This window comes from Moschus berezovskii, chromosome 8 (assembly GCF_049115385.1).
Source record: "Moschus berezovskii isolate FMDL1 chromosome 8, NW_MosBer_1.0, whole genome shotgun sequence".
NCBI lineage: Eukaryota > Metazoa > Chordata > Mammalia > Artiodactyla > Moschidae > Moschus > Moschus berezovskii.
Genome location: NC_142467.1, coordinates 42,376,142 through 42,400,022, shown reverse-complemented (window position 1 = coordinate 42,400,022; position 23,881 = coordinate 42,376,142). Strand labels below are relative to the sequence as shown.

General features: G+C 45.2%; 1 protein-coding gene across 1 annotated transcript in view; it reads left to right on the top strand.

Annotated features, from left to right (window-relative positions):
* The window catches only part of CYFIP2 (cytoplasmic FMR1 interacting protein 2), a 143,939-nt gene that overhangs the window by 96,907 nt on the left and 23,151 nt on the right, over nt 1-23,881 (top strand). Inside the window, exons 24-26 of the mRNA XM_055430081.2 lie at nt 6,577-6,720; nt 8,018-8,108; nt 8,937-9,067. Of these exons, the coding sequence (XP_055286056.1) occupies nt 6,577-6,720; nt 8,018-8,108; nt 8,937-9,067 (366 nt within the window). The remainder of the gene's footprint in view (nt 1-6,576; nt 6,721-8,017; nt 8,109-8,936; nt 9,068-23,881) is intronic.

Below are 23,881 nucleotides of genomic sequence, written 5' to 3'. Positions count from 1 at the left end.
ACTCCTTATGGCCCCCAGAATACCAGAATCTAATCCTGAACCTGGAAATGTTGCTTTATTTGGGAAACTGGCTTTGCAGATAAAGGATCTTGAGATGGGAGTATCATCCTGGTTTATCAGGATGAGCCCTAAAGGCCATCACTAGTGTCCTCATAATAGAGAGGCAGAGGAAGGCTACACACACAGAAGAGAAGGCCAGATCTCAGCAGAAGAATTTGAAGATTGCCATTAGTAATGCAGCCACCACCCAGGGAATGCTGGCAGCCACCAGAGCTGGAAGAGGCAAGGAACGGATTCTTGCCTCAAGCATCTAAAGGGAGTGTGGCCATGCTGACCTTGACATTGGCCCAGTGATACTGATTTTGGGTTATGACTTCAAGATCTATGAGAATAAATTTCTGTTGTTTTAAGCCATAAGATTTATGGTAATTTGTTACAGCAACCATGGAGAAACAAATACAACTGGACAATTACAAAGGAATTATGTAAAAACATTCATAACTGGGAACTATGATACACTTGTGTTTCATCATATGAGTACAGATTTTTTAAAAAGCAGCATCATTGGTTTCCTCCAAAAACTTTTGGCAACTCTAGATGTTGTAGTGTTGATAGGGTATCTCAGAACAGGAGGGTTTGGTTCCTTTCTATTCTCCCTCTTGCCTTCTCCAAAAGACTTTATTCATGGGACAAAAAACAGGAGAAGAGTTATTTCTTAAGGTCTCTACTTGGATCTTTCAACCCCTGAGCCGAGAAGACCAAAAAGACACCCTGATGTTGGAGAACGAGCCCTATGGCTCACCAGATGTCAGAAAGAGACAGACAGAACATCAACATTTTTCCTATTCCCTCGCAGTGGATTTGAACCTGTAACTTAGGATTTATCAGTTCTTTCAATCATCTCATTCTGTGGTCTTCCCAGAAAGGATGACATTACTGTTTTATTCATTTACCTGCATCCTCATTTACCTGCAGGTTTTAGAGTGAAGCTTCAGCTCTCTCCCTCTCTGAATTAGAGAGCTATGTTTCTGTTGGTGGGCTGATGGCATTCAAATTGCTCAATGGACATTAGAGAAATTGTAAGTAAAACAGGAAATTAGAAACAGTTTTAATTCCTCTCGGGATCTCTGAAAACAGCAATTGTGATTCCAGAAAGCAGAGATGCAAATTGCTTGCAAATTTGATTTGCCAAATAAACAGGCTTCCCTGTTTGGAGTGGATGGTCTTGTTTATCATCTGGTGAAAGATAGACACTTGATGACTAAAAGTCCATCTACAACACTGCCAGATAGTTAAAATGGTAGCTTTTATGTTATGCATATTTTACCACAATTTTTTAAAAAGTCCGATTATAGAGAATATTACAGTGCCCAGAATCTGCCAGATCAACTCAGCTCTTTTTTCTCTCCTTAAAATGCTATTTCACTTTTAAACAAATACACATCTATGTCACACACTGATATTATGGCTCCAATTCCTGAATCAGGATTATTTCTTGAGATCTCATAAAGGTATCTATTCTGAGCAAGATGGTTTCAACCAAGCTTAATTTTAAGCAAGACATCCTAAACAAGGTACATAATTAGTTTCTAAATGCAGGCATTGATTGTAGCCCAAGTCAATTAGCAGGATTGGTTCTATATAAGAGATCTGTAGCAAGTTTCCAATGTCTCAAGTCACGTTGCATTCCTGTTTTTCCTTGCCAAACTTCAGAAAATGCCCCGGCTCCCATATTCCCACATTTTCTCAATAGGGCCCAGCCTCCTACTGAACCAACAGGTCAGATGGGTGCCCTGTGTGTGTGTGTGCATGTACCTTCCAGCATGCGTGTGTGTGTTTCCTCCTGCATGGGTGTGGTGTGTTGGGGTGGGGGCGGCAGGTGGGGAATGAGGGGAGCTTGTTCACTTAGAAGGAGGATTTGAATTCTGCTCATTTCATGCTGGTCCTTCCTGAGCTTGGGCCATCAACTGAGGCCTGAATGGTCCAGACCAGAATCCAAGAGTAATATAGGAATGTCAGCAAGAGGCCTCCTGTGTGTGGGTTTGTAAGGGGGATTTTTTTTCAGCCCTGTGTGTGATTAAACAATTCCAAAATTATTCTTCTCTGCTTGGAACTCTGGTGAGAGCTGCTGAAGGGTTTCCATCTCCCCAGCTACATTTTTATTTGTGCTTGCCAGGAAGTGCCAAGGGAAACTTGGATTAGAAGCTCCTTGGGTGGGAGTGGCGGCTAAGGAGGCTGCCAAGAAGGGTGAGCACAGGCAAGAGCGCAGTGGAGCTTGCACCTGTGGAGGGGAATTAATAGCACATCTGTTCCCACCCGCTGTCCCAGGCAGAGCAGCCTTCTAACAGCCCTGTGTCACATGTCTCAGTCTCCGCTCAGTGCAGTCTGCTGTTGGACAGCTCCTGTTTCTAGAATGTTCCAAATATTGAGCAAAATCTGCATTTTTTTTTTTTGGTATCTTTCATCAGCTGGTATCGACTCTGCCCCCTGTCACATCTGTCCCCGTGTATGATATACATTATGTTGTATGAAATTTTACCCCATAGATATACTCTCCAGATTCAGAGAATCGTGACTATAGCCAAAGCATCTTGGAGAATTTGATCAGGAAGCTGTATTTTCTTAGTCTTTACTTTCCAGTTACCAAAGGAAAGGCATATGAAGGGCTGTTATTTCAGCCAGTGCTTCCAGCATGCCTGGTACCATGCTAAGAGCTGTATGTATGTCACCTCATTTAAATCTTGTACAATCCTCCCAGAGTTGGTATTATTATCTTTACTTAGGGAATGAAAAAACAGTGAACATATTAGTTGCTCAGTCATGTCTGACTCTTTGCTACCCCATGGACTGTAGCCCACCAGGCTCCTCTGTCCATGGGATTCCCCAGGCAAGAATACTGAAGTGGGTTGCCACATCCTCCTCCAGGGGATCTTCCTGACCCTGGGATTGAACCCAGGTCTTCTGCATTGTAGGCAGATTCTATACCATCTGAGCAACCAAGGCTAAGAGAGTTTAAATAATTTGCTCAGGATCATCTAGCTAGTAAATTTATGGAACTGGAATTTGAACTCAGGTGTGCTCACCCCAGTAAATAACTCTGGGCTCAGACAAAGCAAGAAAAGAAGTCAGAAAATCATACAGGGGAAGAAAGTAGCTGATTGCTTTCTGTCCCCTCTGCTGCTGCTGCTGCTAAGTCGCTTCAGTCGTGTCCGACTCTGTGTGACCCCATAGATGGCAGCCCACCAGGCAACCCCGTCCCTGGGATTCTCCAGGCAAGAACACTGGAGCGGGTTGCCATTCCCTTCTCCAATGCATGAAAGTGAAAAGTGAAAGTGAAGTCGCTCAGTTGTGTCTGACTCTTCACGACCCCACGGACTGCAGCCTACCAGGCTCCTCCATCCATGGGATTTTCCAGGCAAGAGTACTGGAGTGGGTTGCCATTGCCTTCTTCTGTCCCCTCTAGGAATATCCATTTGAAAGTTCCGTGCTGTTCAAAAATTTCCTTCACAGAATATTTGAAAAAGACACTGAATATGCTCAGAGTCTCACTGGGTTCAGAGGAGAGGCCCAGCTCCAGGTGGGGAGGGTGAGGAGGAAGCTCCCCTGGGGATGAGTCCATGTGGTACCCCTCCGACTGTGAGCTCAGCCCAGCCATCACTCTCCCGTGCCTATGCAGTCTCAAGCTGCAGCCTCTTTGGGAGGAAACTCAAATCAGGTTTTTGTTTTTTAATCTTTGAAAGCAAATGTTGGAAAGTGTATTCGACTATGATGTACCCCAGTGGGCTTTTTAATTTACTTTTGTTATTGAAGTATAATCATAAGCAATAAAATGCACTGTCTTTAGGCCGCTGTAACAAGAATACAGTAACTGGGCAGCTTAGACAGCGAAGATTTCTCACAGTTCTAGAGGCTGGGGAGACTAGGATCAAGGTGCTGGCAGATCCCATGTCTGATGAGAGCCCACTTGCTGGTTTGCAGATAGCCTTCTCCTAGTACCTGTGGAGAAGAGAGGGGCGGTGCAGGTGGGGAGGGAAAAAGAGAGAGAGGAAGGGGAGGGGGAGGGGGAGAGGGCATTTTCATGTGTCTCCCTCCCAGGGCAGTGATCTCATTGATGAGGACACCACCCTCATGACTTAATTACCTCCCCAAAGTCCCACCTCCTAATACCATCACAATAGGGATTAAGATTTCAGCAAAAGAATTGGGGGTTAGGGCACAACCATTTAGTCAATAACATGCACAGATCATGTGTGCATATAGTTTCATGAGTTTTGACAAGTGTATACACGTGTGTAGTCAAGAACCCAGTCAACATGTGGGACATTTCCATCATCTAGAAAGCTCTCTCCTACCACCAGAGGGAAGCCATGGTGTTTCTGGTGTTTGTTTTTTCCCCCCCTCATCCCTGGAGAGGGAGCAGGAGACTATGGAGTGGGCTTTGATTACAGAGCCAGAGCTGAGATGCACTCACTTGGGAGGGGGAGTACCTTCTGCCACATGTGCCTCACTCCCCTCTCTCTGGTCCCTGCCTATTTGGCAGGGTGGCCTGTTACAGAGACACTAAAATAGTTTGCGCCACACACAGAAAGTTACATGGCCTGGCTCCATGGTTAACCATATCAAACTCAACAATTTATGTACTCCAGGATTTGCTGATCTTCAGCCTCTGTGAACATCGTGCTTTTAATCCATTATATTTTCCCTCCCCACATAAACTCCTCCTGCCCTACCCCATTTAGAAATCTTTAGTAACTGCCTGCGAGGTGTCCCTCCTCCAGGCTCAGGCAGAGTTTTACTGTGACAACACACCAGTGTTGAGTGCAGAGTCCTGTTTTTTCACACTCTGTGTGTGCATGCTCAGTCACTAAGTCATGTCTGACTCCACCAGACTCCTCTGTCCATGGGGTTTTCCAGGCAAGAATCCTGGAGTGGGTTGCTGTTTCCTTCTCCACTCTCAAACTCCAAGCCTCTCCATATATAGGCATTAATTTAGCAAGAGAACTGTTATTCAGCCTGTTAGAGGAGTGGGCTTGTGATTCCTCACGAATTCTTATTATTAGTGGACACTCTAATTTTGTTCCTCACGTATCCTTCTTATTAGAGGGTACCATGATTGTGATGCTTGTTTGTGAAGTTTAGAATGTAGTAAAACATACTCGATGCAAAACCTAGGCTGGACATAATCGAATCTTCCCCTCATGGCTCCAGATAGAGCTGAGAATCTTGCAGAACTCCAGAAGCACCATCACAGTTCCTTTTTAATTCATGTAGGATTTCTAATTATCCAGCTAATAGATTATCAGATATGGTCTCTACATATTTGCATGCTCTATATACAGATTTTTACAATTCCAGATAGGAGAACTATACTCAAAACTAAGGATAGAAGTGAAGTTTTTTTCTTAAAAAAAAAAGAAAAAGTTTAGGGTTTATGTAATAATTCTGCTTCCAAAGTTCACCTTTGCAGGCAGAGGTTAAAAACACGGGCTTTGGGATCATAACCACCTGGGTTCAGTCAGGGCTCAGTTACCTATGAACTGTGTGACCTTGAGCAAGCTCCTTACCACCCTGAGCCTCAGTTCCCTCATCTGTGAAATGGGGCCTAGAATTGTACAGATCACATACATGGGCTGTGTGAATTAATTGAAACTGCACTTAGAGGGCTTCATGAAGCCTGGCCTGAGGTGCTCCATAAGTGGCAGCATTTTAAAACAAAGTCAGTGATAACTTCAGTGTCTCACCTAGCCAACTGAGACCAACTCAGAGCCCTTTATTTTGGTCCTATATTCTCAGACAGAAAGACTTTAAAGAGATTCCACTAATTCAGCAACAGCATCTCATGGGGGCCAGAGGACAGTGGAGATGGCCCTTCAGTGGTCAGGGCTCTGGGCCCTCCACCAGCACCCAATCAGAACATCTCAGCTTTTGTCTGTTTCCTGTCCTTATTTCTGTGACATCTTTTTTTTATTGCTACTCGAAAAGCTTCAAAACCAATGTTCTAATCCAACCCACTCATTTCATAGCTGAAGACACTGAGGCTCAAAATTCCTGTCTGGTTTTCCCCACGTGGTCGGCAGAGGTCTCCTGCCCCCCAGGCCTCTTGGTTCTCAAGACCCCACCCTGTGACAGAGGAAGACACCTCGAAGTAGAAAGAGGCAATGATGAATCAGCTGTTGAGGTTTCACCAAGGTTCTTCAGCCAGTTCCTAGCATTGAAAATGCCCCTAGAGAAAGAAAAGCATTTGTTTTACCCTTGCCCTGTGGCTCAAGAGTGAAAGTCCTGGTTGGTGTGTGGACAGTCAAGTGTACCGTGAGTCCTGTTTTATAAAGATATTTGCTTGGAGGCCCTTTCTCCTGTTCTGTTAAGGAACTGCTGCCCCATCAGATGCTCCATCCTGTGGTCACTGACCACCCCTCTCTGTTAGCATCTTGCAAAATGTATTCATAGGAGTTCCCCAGTGAGAGAACAAGGATGTCAAGCTTCTATCCTTCTATGATTGAAACACCTCCTGCCAAGACTCATGTAGTGGGCATTCAGTTCTCTGCCACTGACTTGGCCACATCCTCTGTTTTCCAGCCTCTCAACATCGCCTACAGCCACATCTACAGCTCCTACAGGAACTTTGTGGGGCCCCCTCATTTCAAGACCATCTGCAGACTCCTCGGTTACCAGGGCATTGCTGTGGTCATGGAGGAACTGCTGAAGATCGTCAAAAGTTTGGTGAGGAAGGGGCCCTGGGAGGGGCCCAATGGGGAGCAATGAGGCCTGCTTTTACTTTTTACCTGGCCTGAAAAATCCAGTAACAGGCTCTTCAGCTCTGTCTGTAGGAATCACCCAGGGAATGCTTTGCCCTTGTCCCCTGATTCCTCTCACCTATCACCCTGTAACATCTCGTGCATTTTCTGACCTGCGGTTTTTTGCCTCTCCTTTTTTGATGCCGAGCTCACTCCTAGAACTTGCTAACTGAATTCAGCAATCTTGACTTTGACTTTAAGGCCTACTGGCACTAGTGGTAAAGAATCCGCCTGCCAATGCAGGAGACATAAAAGATGGAGGTTCGATCCCTGGGTGGGGAAGATCCCCTGGAGGAGGGCATGGCAACCCACTCCAGTATTCTTGCCTAGAGAATTCCATGGACAGAGGAGCCTGGTAGGCTACAGTCCACGGGGTCACAAAGAGTCAGGCAGGACTGAAGTGACTTAGCATGCATGCACGCAATGACCACCCATACCCACCTCCTGTGCTGCATTATCTAATTTGAGCATGACAAATCCGTGACACGTGTGCTGTCATTTTTTTCCACCTACACCCTTGGCAGATATCACTAATCAGTCACCACGCTTCTTCCCCTTGGGATTTCTTGCTGACCACTGATACTGGCCTGGAATTGTGTATCCCTTTGCCATCATTCTGTATCCACGCCAAGTATGGTCATATGAGCGTTCATTTAACCAGGACACTGCTGCAGCAAGGCCTAAACATTTAAATAAGATTTTCTTGAAAGTTTGAGATGATGAAAGAGAAATAAAGTGAAGCATATCTATGTCAGAAATAGCAAGCAGAATTAGTCTGCTAACTTTAGTCCTCTGGTAGCAACTGTGTATAATGAGGGGTTGTTCTAGGTTGTGAAGCTAAATTTAAAGAAGAAAATGTGGTAATTGATTAAAGGTGTCTACGACAGACACAGGAGGGATGAATGAACCATGAATTTTCTGTGCATAAATTAGATGATGTGTCAGTCTTCATAGCTCCCTGGTCCCATTTCATTAATCCCTTTGTGAGGGCTCCTCCCTCATGACCTAATTCCTTCCCAAGGCCCCATCTCCAAATACAACCGTACTGGGGATCAGGGTTTCAACATATGTATTCGGGGGAGAACAGATATTCAATCCATAGCATTTATCCACAGGTCTCAGCTGAACCGCTGTACACCCGCACTGGCCCAGCATTCAGCCCTGAGACACTCATATGCAGCAGCTGTGGATTATTCACTCATCTTGTACTCTTCCTTTGTCAGCTCCAAGGGACCATCCTCCAGTACGTGAAAACACTGATCGAGGTCATGCCCAAGATATGCCGCCTGCCCCGGCATGAGTATGGCTCCCCAGGTGTGTGATGGGGATCCAGGAGCGGGGTGTGGTGATAGGAAAATAATCCAGACCCATCCCACGGTGGAAGGGGGCTCTGGCAATCTACCTTGAAGCATTTGCTTCTCTGACATGGCAGCAGGCTGTCACAACACTGGGTTTGCACCCTCTGACACTAAATTGCCCTGGACCATTTTTAATCCCCCTGATTACAACAGTATCGTCTTCCATCTGTGAACGTAAGTGGTGCCCGCTGGGCCTGCTTCACAGCACTGCCCGGAGGCTGGAAGAGGTCCACAAATGTGAGAACCGTTAGGTTGTGAGCAGCAAGGTTTAGTTGTAAAGGTCTTCCTTAGCTCAGCACATCCACATTCCTTCCTCCATGCACCTATTTGGAGGAGATTGATGCCCCAGGCATGGCGTAATGTGGCATTTCTAAGGTAAGTCAGGAAATAGGAGTTTTCACCACTCAATCTCTGGGCAGAGAAGCCAGTCTTTCCTTCTCTGATAGTGACGGCACCTGGAATGAATTTGGAGCCTGGTGGATGGGGAAGGGTGGAGACTATGAGTTTGGTACCAGGTGTTTTTCCTAACTACCAAGATGTCAGGTGCTGGGTCAGTGTGAGTCAGAGCAGGAAAGGGCTGGGGCCGATAGCTCTAGTTTTCGTTCCCGGCTGCCCCGCTTACTGGCTGTGTGACTGTGGAGATGCCACTTCCCCTCTCTGAGGCTCATCTGAAAAGAAGGGTCACAGTGCCTGGTCCAGGGTGTTCTTATGAGTGTTACATGAGCTATTGCAGATACAGTGCTTAGCATGACCCTCCCACTAACCCTCCCCTTGCACCTCCCAGGGATCCTGGAGTTCTTTCACCACCAGCTGAAGGACATCATTGAATACGCAGAGCTCAAGACCGACGTGTTCCAGAGCCTGAGGGAGGTGGGCAATGCCATCCTGTTCTGCTTGCTTATCGAGCAAGCTCTGGTGAGTCCTGAGCCCCAAGGAATTGGCATGTCTCCAGGCTGGACGGGTCCCCCCACCACAACAGATGCCCAAGGCCCCTCCAGCGCATCCCACCTGGGAGCCCTGCCGCTCACCTGTGTGCTCTTCCAGGGCAGGCGCACGCTCCTCTCCATTCCATTCAGACCTCTCTGACACCCAGATACTGGGAGAAGCAGGTCCTGGAGTCAAAGGGGCCTGGCCTTCCCCCCACTGCCCGCCTTCCATTAGCAGCAGGGCCTTGGCAGTCTGTCAGAGTCTGGGTTTCCATTCACTCGTCAGACACAAGATAACTCCTGGCGACCACAGGCCAGGCATTGCGCTGGGGGGTGCAGTGCAGTGACCCAGGTGGTGGAAAGGGGACCTGCCCTGAAAAGTGTCTACATGGAAACGATGTGCCTACCATCAGAACAAATGCTGTGAGGGACGATTGCCAGGTCTGGAGGGAACACAAAACCTGGTGTGGTCTTGAGGGCGGGGGACGACCTCCCTGAGGAGAGGACCTGAAAACTGATCAGGAACTGGCCTTGTGGAGAATCTGGGACAGCTGTTCCAGGCTGAGCGGAGAGCGCGTAGTGCTTTCTTCGTTTGTTGTCATGGAAGACAGGCATTCTCACCCTGCAAGGCAGTTTAGAGGCTAAAAGGAGGTAAGACATGAAAGTGACAGTTGCTCAGTCGTGTCTGACTCTTTGCGACCCCATGGACTATTCAGTCCATGGAATTCTCCAGGCCAGAATATTGGAGTGGGTAGCCTTTCCCTTCTCCAGGGGATCTTCCCAACCCAGTTCTCCTGTATTGCAGGCAGATTCTTTACCAGCTGAGCCACAAAGGAAGCCCCAAGACGTGTAAAGTCAGAGCTAAATAATTGGTTTGAATTATGCTAATGGGCAAAAACACGAGTCCCTGTGCTTCTGCATCTTGGGACCACACAGAACTTGTTCATGGATTGCACGGAGGCGGTGTTCTCCACACCCTCCCAGTGCTCTCCACTTGGCTCTGGTCCACAGGTGGGCCTGGCCCTCTAGGCACAGGGTAATGGGCACAGCCAGTGCTGTGGAAGGAAAGGCATGGTCCTCAGGATGCAGCAGGAACATCTTTCAGCATCCATTCCTGCCGTCCCCTGTCCACACACACATTCAGGGTATTGAGAACCTCCTCATTGCCAGGTACATCCCTAAGTGGCAGGTCAGTGGCCGTGAATAAGACAGACAAATAATTGCCATTTTTATTCCAGAGAGGGTGATGATGGAAGCGGTAAACAACCAGAGGTGTGAGTGCAGATGGTAGGCGCTGTGAAAGAATAAATAGGGAAACAGAATAGCTCGAGAGTTGCAGGTGCTGGGAAGCATGTGCTGATTTTGGACAGGATGAGGTCTCTGAGAAATGCTGAGAACCCTGGAGTGAGCTGGTGTGAAGAAGCAGAGTGGATCAGGTTGGGGCTGAGGTGGGAGAGGCCAGGACCTCAGTCCTGGGCCAAGGGGGCACCTCGGGAAGCCTTGGGATGCTGTGAGTGGTTGAGGGGTGGGTGGATTCTGATTTACTGTTTTAAAAGCCCTTTCACTGTTTGGAGAAGTAGCAGCCAGAAGGTGAGTGAAGGGCCAGGCTATTTGCAGTTGTCTAGTTTGGCAGGGTCGTCTTGGAGGCACAGGGAGAGGGGCAGAAGGAGGAGGAATTTGGAAGGAGGTGAAGTGAAGGTAGAGGTGGCAAGGAAGCAATGAGAGCACGAGCCCAGAAAGAGAGCCCAAGAGGGTTCCTCCTCTGGATGTGTGAGCTGCGGCGAGCCGACCCGTCCGCACCTCAGCGCCTTGTCTCTGCAGCCAGGGATCTGGACCAGCTCTTCTGTCAGATCCTTCCCGCCTGACAGTCTCTGAAACACACTCTATTTTGTGGGGAGTAATAGCCTCTCTGTTCCCCTCGAAATGGCCTAAGTGTTCCTCTTCATGGTAACAAGTTTTTAAACATGGTTCAGCAGGCCTGGTTGCTATGGCAACATAGCCGTCAGAAGTCACAAGGGTAAGACACACAGGAGAAACCACTCAATGCCGCCGGAAGATGAGGAGACGTGCAGGTGGGGGAGGGCAGGTCCCTGAGGCCCCAGTTCCCAGTGTCTCTCATGAGCACTGTTCTGCACGAGGAGCATCAGTAAACTTCCCACGTACAGACCCCCAAGAGGCAGACTGTGTAGGGGGCTAGGAGGAAAGGAAATCCTGTCTCAGGCATCCCTGCCTGCATGGTCAGTTGCAGATACCACTGCGGTCAACAGAACACTCACATCAAAGGCCTTCAGAGCTAAGAGAGACCCCAACAGTTTATATGGCCCAACCTCCTCTATGCATAAGTTAGGAAAGGAGAACCCGAGAGGGTGCAACTCACCTGAAGTCATACAGCACATCAGTAGCAGAGGTGAAAGAACAAAAGCGTGGGTTTCCAGTACAGATCGCCGTCCTTAGGGGAATGTGAGGGGAGGAGGCATAGAAACAATCAAGGCTTGGGACTTCCCTGGTGGTCCAGTGGTTAGGACCCTTCACGCTTCCACTTTGAGGACACAAATTCAACCCCTAGTGAGAACTAAGATCCTATGAGCCACATGGGAAGCTGTGAGCTCTGCTTTCTACTTAGACAGCTGGAGAAATCCCCAAGATAAGACAGTGCTTTCTGAGATTAGAATGAGGCAGGAGTTTTGGGGAACTTTTTAATTTACGAAGCCAGAATAAATATTTAAATGAATATTGATTATTCTTATTAAATAGGAAGACTAATAACAGAAAAAAAAAAAAGAGGAGGAAGGAGATTATGCACGTCCGTAGAGGAAAGGCATTTAAACTGGAATGTCCGTCCAGTGGAGGACTGTGTAACAGTCAAAAAGAATAAAGTGTGAAGGTGTCTTTGCACAAACAACATAGAAGATGGTGAAAGGCATAACAATGAGTAGAAAGAAAGTGAGTTCCATGATAAAACACACATTATGCCATACAAGCAAAATAAAGCCCACAAAATAACCCTGCATTGGGGGAAAAACATCTGGGGAAATCATCCTAAATAGTTCAGTCATTTTTCTCTAGGTGTTAGAGAGGGAGCTAGGATTAGAGGGCAACAGAGACGTTTGCTGTATCTGGAATGTTGAATTTTTTATAAGGAATATATATTCATGTATTATCATTGACTAAAAGTTAATTAAAAAGATGCAAGTAGTATATCATAGTTTCAGGAAAACTGGAAGGATACAGAAAAGTATAAGATGAGAAGCCTTTCGCCCACTGGTCTCTAGTATTCTAATAGCTTTATAGGGTTTGTCCTGTTGTGGGGTCTATATCTGTATATTTGTACAAATACCTTCTCTTGCTCTGTGGCTTGCCTTTTTAAAACAGATTATTAATATATCATTGATTTGTAGATGGATGGAATATAAATTGAAAAGGTTGATCTCCTGGACAAAGATATGTATTTGTAAGTTCAGTGCTTATAAAAAATTAAGAATGCAGTAGCAGAACAGAGATGCATACACCTGCGGGATGGGTTCTTGTCTGCTCAGTGTTTTTAATGAAGGTCTAATAAGCATGCTGGCTCAAACAGTAAATAATCAGCCTGCAGTGCAGGAGACCTGAGTTCGATCCCTGGGGTAGGAAGATCCCTGGAAGAGGGAATGGCACCCTGCTCCAGTATCCTTGCCTGGAGAATTCCATGGACAGAGAAGCCTGGCAGGCTACAGTCCATGGGATCACAAAGAGTCAGACATGCCTGAGAGAGCTTCACAAGGCACAACAAGCCTAGAGTAATTCAGTTGACCCTAGAACAGCACTGGGGCTAGAAGTGCCCACCCTCTCTGCAGCCAAAAAGCCACGTGTAGCTTTGCAGTCAGGCCTTTGTATCTGCTGTTCCATATCCACGGTTCCAATCTGAAGATTCAACCAGCCATGAGTTATAGTCCTGTAGTATTTACAGTTGAAAAGTATCTGAATAAGTGGACCCATTCTGTTCAAACCCGTGTGTTCAAAGGTCATTTGTGTGTGGAGCATGCAGTATTCTCGCTGCATAGACTAGTTGGATCACCCATTTTACTGCGGATGGATGTTTTGATTGCTTATTGTTTGATACCACTATGAATAAAGATACCATGAATGTTCTTATATATTTCTTTTGGTAGAAATGCTCTCATTTTTCAATTATTAATTTTAAATGAATCATTATTGGTTTTATTAAATCATTACTCTAGCATATACCTCTTTTTTTATACAGCCATTTTTTATTTTATTTAGTTATCTTTTTTTTTTTTTGGCCATGCCACGCAGTATGCCGGATCTCGGTTACCCAACGAAGGATCAAACCTGTGCCCGCTGCATTGAAAGTGTAGAGTCTTCACCACTGGACTGCCAGGGAAGTCCCCTGTGTGGTCTCATTTTTATTGGGTAAATACCTAGTAGTGGAATAGCTGGATCGATGTGGAGATATTATGTTTAGCTTCAGTGGATACTGCCAAAAAGCTATACAAGGTGGTTGTACCAGTATATACTCCGTTCAGCAGTGCATGAGAGTTTTGATTTCTTCGCATCCTCATGAACAGTTGGATCGTCTGTCTTTTCAATTACAGCCACTGGTGGATGTGTTGTGATATCTCACTATGGTTTTGATTTCCCTGATAACTAAGGATGCTGAACTCTTTCCATATGGTATTCCCATTTGGACAGTCTCTCTTGTGAAATGTTGTTCAGTATTTTTGCCTATTTTATTACTGAGTTATCTTTTCCTGTTGATTTGTAGCCATGATTTATATACTGTCTGTGAGTGTGTGAGTCACTCAGCCGTGTCCAACTCTTTGCAACCCCATGGACTGTAGCGTGCCAGGCTCCTCTGTCCATGGGATTCTCCAAGCAAGAATACTGGAGTGGGTTGCCATTTCCTTCTCCAACATACTGTAGATCCATGTATTACAAATATATTTCTGTGGCATGTCTTTCAATGAACAGAAGTTCTTAAGGTTTATTGTATTTCTCGTCTACATTTTCCTGTGTGGTTGATGCTCTTGTGACTTGTTTAAAGAGATCCCCCCTATTCTTAAATCATGAAGAGAAGTTATCTTCTGAGAGTTTTAGAGTTTAGCCTCTCCAAGCTCAATAGACCTTTAAGTCTATTATTCACCTGGAATGGATGTTCGTGTTGAGTGGGAGGTAGAAAGCCAACTTCATTTCTTTCCTCAGTTGCCTCAGCACCACTGATTGAAAAGCCCTCTTTATCCCTGGTCTGCAGAGGTAGTTCTGTGTCTGTCATTTATCAAGTGTCCACAAAGGGCTGGTCATGGGAGGCTTTTAATGAATACTTGAATAAAATCTGAAATGAACCATATTTGTTAGGTATCTGTTTATAAACCTATTGTGTTTTTAAAGGAAATTCTATTACTAGTGACTAGTATTGCCTCTACTGTCTTTTACTCTGAGAAATCATAAGGGAAGTATTCCACAACACAAAGATTTGGTTCAAATTTTGTGTGGTTTTCAAGCCATCAGCCCAGTGTTTGCTATGCCAGCACACGCCAGGAGAGGGCCCTATTCGTTCACGAGAGCAAGGGAGGCCTGCATCCCTGCAGAGGAGGCAGCCCTTCTGTCTGCCTTTTGCTGCCAGACCTCCTGTCGAGGACTTGAGAGTGTTCTCTGCCTTAGGCCCTGTTGTTGATTTATTTTGTGAGCCATCGTCATACTCATCAGTCATAAAAGTGTTATTTATCTTTACAGGAATTGAGGACAGTTCAGCCCCAAACTCATAGATCTGAAGGCTTGTCAGAGATGCTGGTCAGAGGTGCGAGAGTCATCAGGGGCCATCCAGGGCAGGTGTCTTGACCTTAGCACTGCTGACATCAGGCGCCAGATACTCCATAGTTGGGGGTACCTCCTGTGTGTGGCAAGTTGCTAAACCACATCCCTGGGCTGTGCCTGCTAGATGCCAGGAGCACTTCCCCAGTTGTGACAACCAAAATGTCTTCATCTACTGCCTAATATTCCTTTGGAGGAAAAGCCCTCCCCCTTGTTGAGAACCACTGATCTGGTACAATCCTAGTTCCACAGTTTGCAGATAGGAAACTAAGGCCCTGAGAAGGACATAACCTTCTCAGAGCTGCAGCTACTCAGCTAGTACAAGAACCCAAGACCCTCACGGTTCAAGTACTCAAGGCCAGAGAGCTGCTCTGCTGAGCTTTGCAAATTGCTCTGTTGGCTTTTGTTTTTATTTTTGTTTTAATTCTAGCTCCATGTCTGACCCTGCTATTTCCTGCTTCCACTATGTAGTCCATTTTCTTTAATTTTGCTTTTCTCACTGCATAACTGAAATCAATTCATTGCTCAAAAACAGAGGTTCAGAAAGAAGAAAATAGAAACCATAGTGTCACACCAAGATAACCATTGTTCACATTTCAGTGTGTTCATGTTCCAGCATATTAATTTTCCATATATATATATATATATATTTTTTTTTTTTTACTTTGTTTAGTTATAAAAGTAATAGTCACCAAGCTGAAAAGAGAGGATACCTCTGTGGGGTGTGATGCAGGCAGGAACAGGTGATAAGAGTCCTCTATACTGTACATTTATTGTTTTTCTTCCTTTAAAGGAAATACACCCATGCTTAAAAAATACACATGGTCCTGATGCATGGGAAATCAGAAGAAACCCCACCACCACCACCACCCAACTCAGATTCTCACTCCATATTCCCACCTCAACTTGATCCACTTATTTTGCCCCTCACCCTGAAAAAAGACACCCCCAGCTACATAGGACATGGATTCTGTCCCTACATCCAGGCACCATCAAGTGGCTCCCCTCGGCCTCTGTGTATGAGAGTTTCTTCCAGCCCAGACCCTGAACCCAGGGTCTGACTTTCTTGACTGGAAATGAGCCAGGATTTGTGGGAAGAAAAGCAGAATCTTTGCAAGTAGGCCCCTGGCTGAAAGCTCCACATGTGACTGTCACGTGCAGCCAGGGAGGAGAGCCCCTGTCCTAGAGGTTGTCTTCTCAACTAGCATTGCCACAGAGTAGTCATTGACACGTTGTCATGATTCTTGCCATATCTGCAGACCCCTGCTCCTGTTATTTATGTAATAATTGTATCTAAAATAACTTTCTACTTTAAACTTCTTTTAAAAGGAAGTTTCATATCATTTCCATTTTAAAAAAAACCATTGTCTCTTGCTGTCATTAGAAAGCAACCAAAATAATAAATCCAATCAAAACAAAAGATGATGACATAATTCCAGCTGCAGCCTGCCTGGGCCCTGAGTGAGGCCTGCACATTTTCTCTATTAAAAACAGACCTTAGCAAACGTTACAGAAGTGGGAAAACCTACTGCTTCCAAATGGAGACCTCATCGTTGAAGTTGTCAGAAAGATTAACAGGAAACTGAAAAGGAAAAAGACATTCTCACTGTGACTCTCTGTTATGAAATTCCACTGCCCTGGACCCCCTCATTTCCCACCCTTTGGAAAATGCCAACCTTGGGAGATGCTGACATGCATTTGTGGGAAAGGAAAAGCTGCTTTCTGGGTCAGTTTCTTGGCCATAGAGCTTTCCTAGTTGACCAGACATGATTCTAATCTAGAATAATAATAATTCATTTTCCCCTTGATGATTCATGGGCTGGGGGAAGGAGTGGAGGGTGAGACGTAGTAATATAGAGTATTTTCATTATTCAAGTAAGGCATAGCCTGGTAGGGAAAGACCACCCCCGCACACACGCATAATCAGATGAAGCTAAGTTACTGATTTTTTTTCAGCCAGGGCTACAAAGAGCTCCTGGAAATGATGGAGCGGGAGCAGATGTAACAAACCTCAAGTGAGCTCTCCATTGCACCTGGAGTCCCCAGTGAGGGGCTGGAAGCTGCACCTCATACTTTGCATACAAAGGAGGGCCGTGGTGGATGTGGGAAGCCTCATTTCCTGACTGTTCTACAGGCCCTGTATCCTTGGGGCTTAACATCAGTTCGCAGAAAGTACTGACACTGGCATCTATATGCATCCTTATAAGGGAATGTTTAGATGGCCTGCCCTCGGTCAGGCCCTGTCCTGCCACCTACGGCCCGCGGGACAGCCAGAACTGGGATTCCTGTGGGGTGCTCCACCTCAAGTTTTCCAGTTCATTTCTCCACACTCACTTGACAAAGACAGAACAAAAATGTATCTGTGTTATTGTCTTTGTTGTCTCAAGACTCAGAATGTTATTTAAGAAAATACTGTTTTGAGAATGGTTTGATGCTTCCCCTTAGGAAGTCAGCTAAAACAGGTACATAGCTTTTCACCCAGAAGCAGAGCCTAAAGGTAGAATCTAATGCTGTTCTACATGAATCTGACACATGTAAGATCTCACGTTTTTTTTTAAAATATGTATCCTGAATCTTTATGATATCCGTTAACCAAGAGATATCAAGTTCCCAGTTAGCCTCCTAGAGTGAGGGAGTGGGACCGTGAAGTGTTGTGATATTTCATGGAAATCGCTCATAGTTTATCAGTTTTAAATTAAGTAAACAGAAAAGGAAAATATTAAGACTGAAAGCAAAATAAAATACTTATCCCTTGAATTTTTATGTGGGTTTCTTTCAATAAAGTATTTTTGCATCCTGACTCTAGAAACCTCTTAATTTTTACTTGCTCTGTTAACAGAGAGCACTTTTACAGTAGCTCTTGATTGTTACTTGTCGTCTCGCAGTGTAATACGTTCGTGGCTGTCCTAAGCAATAGGAATAATAGGCATTGGTGTGGCACTTGATAAGTGGAGCAGTTGCCACTCATGAGCCCCTCCCAGGGAGGACCCTGTGCAGAAGCAGGAGCACACAGCAGTTCCCAAACGAGAGAATCATTCGGGTACTTTGTGAAAGAGAAAGGCTTTCCCTGGTGGCTCAGATGGTAAAGAATCTGCCTGCCATGCAGGAGACTTGAGTTCAGTCCCTGGGTTAGGAAGATTCCCTGGAAAAGGGAATACCCACTCCAGTATTCTTGCCTGGAGAATTCCATGGACAGAGGAGCCTGGCAGGCTACAGTCCATGAGGTCGGAGAGAGACAGACACAACTGAGCAACTTTCACTTTTCACTTGGTAGAGCAACCGCTTCACCTTTACACTTTAGAAAACTCATCATGATTGGATCATGGATCCCCCCAAAAAAATGCTATAAAAAGACTCCTTAAGAACAGTCAGGAAATGTTAGTCTGTTATATGATATCAAGAATTTTCGATGTAGGTGATCATAATACTGAGGTTACATGGAAGGATGTCCTTTTTAGGCATTGCGTGCTGAAGTATTTGAGAATGATTGATGCAGTGGCTTCAGCTCGCTTTCAGATGATTCAGTAAATCAGAGGGTCAAAGCAGATATGGTAAAGCGTTCACTAGGACTCTACTTCAAGAGTATAGGGATGTTTGTAGTTCTTTCAAATGTTTAGTATTTAACATGTCTGATATTTTTCATGGCACAAACTCGAGGGCTGTGTGAAGGAAACTGCATCATAGAATCTGGAAAGTTAAGGAAAAGGGTCATTGAGCAGACAGGGCCATGAGGTATAAGAAGGAAGAAAAGTTATAAAGGTTTTTCTGTTGTTGTTGTTTTAGCTACTTCTGCTAGTTGGTGAGATTTATTCTTGGTAACATAAGCCCCAGAGCTACTTCTGACCTCATTTCTTAAATTTATTGAGGCATCTGCTAGTGCCAAACTCAGCCACGACTCTCATGCTGCCCATCTGTTTGATTTGTGAGCAGGAAATAGCAGTTCAGGACCATAGAAAGCCAAAGCTGGGGAAGCTGGCCAGTGTGAATTAGAAGGAGGCCACTCAGGCTTGTGAGCGCTGCTGGGAGCACACCCAGAACACCACAGTCGGCTGCCCTTCTCCCAGGATCCATGGGGGTGAGACCCTCCCTCTGCTTCTGGGTCTTTGAGAGAAAACAGTAGTGCCTTTCCCTATGCTCAACTTAAGAGACATATTTCCGTGCAGCTTCTTTGATGGTCTCTCTGCCTTTCCATTCTTGCTCTGTGGGCAGTTTGCTAGTAGGTAAAGCATTAGGGAGATAAAAAGACAGAGCCGATTTGCCCATGTAGCAGCAAAAAGATTTTCATACCATTGTAAACCAGAACATGCTACTCTCCAGCTTCATACTGACAGGTAGCTTCTCATTACTGAAAAACCTTTATTTTCAATTGATCAAGTATAGTTGATTTATAATGTTTTGTTGATCTCTGCTGTCATTGGTACTAAAAATTCAAAATTCTGACTTTGGCCTTCGAAGTCCCAATAATGGCCCAGATTATTCAGCCGTACCTTCTCCTTCAGCCCCATCTTTCTTTGCCACTCTCTCCCTAGCTACTAACCTGACCCTTGAAGGTCAGCCTGCTGCTGCTGCTGCTTAGTCGCTTCAGTCATGTCCGACTCTTCGCATCCCCATAGATGGCAGCCTACCAGGCTCCTCTCTCCATGGGATTTTTCAGGCAAGAGTACTGGAGTGGGTTGCCATTGCCTTCTCCAGAAGGTCAGGCTAGAGATGAGAAGTCTGAGGTTCCCCGAAGACCTGCATCAGGACCAAGGCTGACTCTTTCTGTCCTTGGCTTCTCCCCTAATGCTTGGTGACATTTACCCCCTTGGCGTTTATAATTCAGGGGCAGCCAGAGCACCCCCAAAACAAAGCGTCTCTTCTACTTTCTGTCACAGCGTCTGAAATTCTCCTATTAGGGGCTTACTTTGTTGATTTGAAATGTTCTTTGACCTTTAGAAGCCAGCTAAAATACCAAGTCCACTGAGACTGTTTGGGAGATAGACAATGCTGTGAAAGCCAGTTCTTCGACAGGTATTCACTTGCCAGGTAATTCTGAGGAGCAGGAAGATCACTCAAGAAAGGGTGTAGCGGAACAGAAAGACCTCCTCCAGGCATAAACAAAAACAAACCAAAGAAAAACACTGAAGTAGAAACTCATAGAAACTCTGTACTGTGCTTGGTGAGATGTTGAGAGTATACGCTAAGTGATAAAAAAAGAGTTTACAGAAGAGTGCTATTTTATATTCCATTCTTAAGATATACGCCTAAATGTTTTATGCACAGTAAAAACTGGCTGGACAGACCCCAGAAAGTTATCAGTGATGACCCCCTGCATGATGAGGTTATAAATTTTCCTTTTATAAAAAAAAATGTATCTGCAGTTTCTATTTTTTCAAAAATAGCCAAAAAGAAAGGGGTAGAGTGACAATTTTAAAAGCATATACAATGTTCTGCGCAGTGACTGTATCTAACAGTACTGCATTGTGTACTGGAAAGCTGCTGAGAGAGTACATCTTAAATGTTCACAACAATAAGAACGAAAGTGGTAACTGTGTGAGGTGAAGAAAGTGTCAACTAACCTTACTGTGGCAATCATTTTGCAATATATATGTGTATCAATTATTGTATCATACACCTTAAACTTACACGAGGTAGTATGTCCATTATATCTCAGTGTATCTGGGGGGGAAAGCTGTGTATGCTAAATTAATAGTTTTTCAAAGGATAAGCTTTTCCTAGAGACTGAGTTACATATTGGGCGCATTTCCAGAAGAAAATGACGAATGTCCAATCAAATAGCACATGGAAAGTGATTAAAATGTCGTTGTTGTTGATGGCTCTTGGAAATCAAGGATAACAAATCTGTAGCCTAAGTGCCAGTGCCCTTATGCTAACCTAAGGCAGATATTCATGGACCATCCTGCTAAGTCTGATGTCAGAATCCTCTCCAGGAACACCCACTGCCTCTCAGTCGTGGTTGGTATTTGAGATGACCCCGGGGCCATCACTAGCACTTAGGTTGCCTTCAGGCAAATCATGAAAAGGTATCTTTTCTTGAGATCTTATGCCTTCTTCTTTTGCAATATTAACTTAATATATTGATTTTTTTTTTTTGGAGACCAAAATACATCTGCTGGAAAATCATTATAAACAACCCATATCTGATGTCTATCATATGTTTGAAACCCCCTAGGATGGGATATCCTTGGGTAGTATACTATCTTCATAAACCTTTCACAGCAACTCTGGGTGATACTTTTTTTTGTCACATCTACTGGAGATCCAACCGCTCCCCTAAAATAAATCCTTCTCACTCTCCCCCAGAAAGAGTGGTCTGAGACCCCTGGAAATGGCCCAGTTGTCCTGACATGCTAGCACTGGAGTTTGTCCTACTTTGGTAACTAGGAGGCAACTGAACTGCCCCCTTCCTCTTGGTCAGTTGTATAGTCCATAGAAGAAGGCAATATGGCAAGACATAGGATGCTAACTAGATGTTATTAGCCAGTCAGCTGTTTCCATTTCTAGGCAACATGATGGAAAACTATGGGTCTTTGTTCCAATTAAAACTCAGACCTCATTCCATTTTTTCCCAGTCCCTGAATTTGCTAATTGCACGCTTCAGTGATTTGCAATGAACACAGTTACCTGGGGCCTTTGCTGTTGCCTTACAGACTGTATTGCAGCCCAACCTCTCCCTCCCAACACCTAGCAGTTTGGGTGTGCGATTCAGTGGTTCTGAAGATGTGTCCTAGGTGGCACAGTCCACTGGGCTTCATGATGAGTTCAGGAAACTCAGAAGGTGAGGGCATTTTCCGCCCAGCAGATTCTAACTGGTCACTTAGAGTTTTGAAATCAGTGTTTCCTACTTGAGACATGCTACAGTCACATGGGAATCCTCATGCCTTGATGCCTCTCAGGAAAGACCTTTTTTCCACTTTTTCCATCCAAGGCTGTAAAACTGATCGAGTGGAGTGCAATGAAAGAGCAGGGTGAGGTTGGTTTTAGAGAAGATGATTGTCCTATAGGCCCAGTGACCATATTAAATAAGTATTATCATATTTATTTATACTCTGCCTATATCCAAAAAAATATGCAATACCTTTTAATTAAGAAATTGTTTCACTGAGTCTAGAGACCATTATACACAATAAGACCAAAAAGCATTAAGAGGCAGGGCATGTTATATAAGGCTCTCTCAGCCCAATTTCAGCTTGACTTTCCTGGTACTCTCCTGGACGGGGTGTATCTTTGGACTTAGAAATGTGGGATGTAGGTCTCACCTCTGTACTTGACAGCTGTGAGCCACTGGTTGTTTTTTGCTGTTTTTGTTCAGTCCCTAAGTCATTTCCAAGTCTTTGTAACCCCATGGACTGCAGCACACCAGGCTTCGCTATCCTTCACTATCTTCCAGAGTTTGCTCAGATTCATGTCCACTGAATCACTGATGCTGTCTAACCATCTCATCCTCTGTCCCCCTCTTCTCCTTTTGCCTTCAATCTGTACCAGCATCAGGGATTTTTCCAATGAGTCACCTCTTTGCATCAGGTGGCCAGAGCTTCAGCGTTAGTCCTTCCAATGAATATTCAGGCTTGATTTCCTTGAAGATTGACTGGTTTGATCTCCTTGCAAGTCTCTCTCCCTCTCAAAGAGTGTTCTCCAGCACCACAATTCGAAAGCATCAATTCTTAAGTACTCAACCTTCTTTTGGTCCAACTCTTGCATGCGTACATGACTCCTGGAAAAACTGTAGCTTTGACTATACAGACAAAAGTGATGTCTCTGTCTCTCTGTCATAGCTTTCCTTCCAAGGAGCAAATGTCTTTTAGTTTCATGGCTCCAGTCACCATCTGCAGTGATTTGGAGCACAAGAAAATAAAGTCTGTCACTGTTTCCAGTTTTTCTCCTCCTATTTGCCATGAAGTGATGAAACTGGGTGCCATGATCTTAGTTCTTTGAATGCCAAATTTTAAGCCAGCTTTGTCTATCTTGGGTGGCCACGCATGGCATAGCTCGTAGCTTCATTGAGTTACACACGCTCCTTTGCCATGACAAGGCTATAATCCATGAAGGGGATGAGCCACTGGGGAAATGATTAAATCCCCCAAGCCGCTGGGCTCGGTCCATATTTTTCTAGAGCCTTTGTATGAAATGAGGTTACTAGAGCCCCTTCCTTCCTCTTCCCATAGCCCAGCAAGGAGCTTTGACTTGCCTTCCCTGGAAGTTCCCTAATACAGAGGGGTCTGACTGCCTGCAGCTCACCAGCCCACCCCTCCCTTACTCACCCACCAAGCGAATGATCTCCTGCTCTGTATACACCAGCCATCTCATCTCTGACCTCCTCTTCCCTCTGTGATAGCGTCTTTCCCCGCCCATCCTGCCAGGCCCATCATTACCTCATTCCCCCCAGGTCTCGTGTTCAGCAAACACTTTATCAAACGCCTATTCTCTGCAAGACACTTGGTGTTATTTCTCCCTCCTTTGAGTCTCCAGAGCCCTTGGTTGCCAATTTCTTTTGTACCTAGTGATTCTGTTTATTTCCCAGTCACAAATGTCCTCTACCCTCTTCCTCCATTAAATTACAAATTTTATTAAAATCTGGTTTTTCCAGTCTTAGCTGTCATCATGTTTCCTGCAGCATCCAGGCCCCACTCTGGTCAGAGAACAGTAAGTACTCCGTGAATGTTTGATGAAATGAAGGGAGGAAGGAAAGAGGTAACACTCAGTGCCTTCTGCCCCCCACCTGGCTGGAAAGGTGGCCTGCTGTCCCTGTTTGGGTTGTGTGCTAGTAGACGTGGCCATGCCCAAAATTTATCAGTCTCCGCTTCATCACAAGTGCCACTGTGCACTTTCTCTCTCTTTGGTCTCATAGAGTCAGAGAAATTGAAATACCTGGAAAGATCCGGTTCCCTGGAGAAGTGCCCACTCAGACCTTGCACTTGTGTATTCCTTTCCCCTGGAATCCATTCCATCCTCATGTTGATGATTCCCAAGTTAGGTCCACTTTGTGGACTCCGCG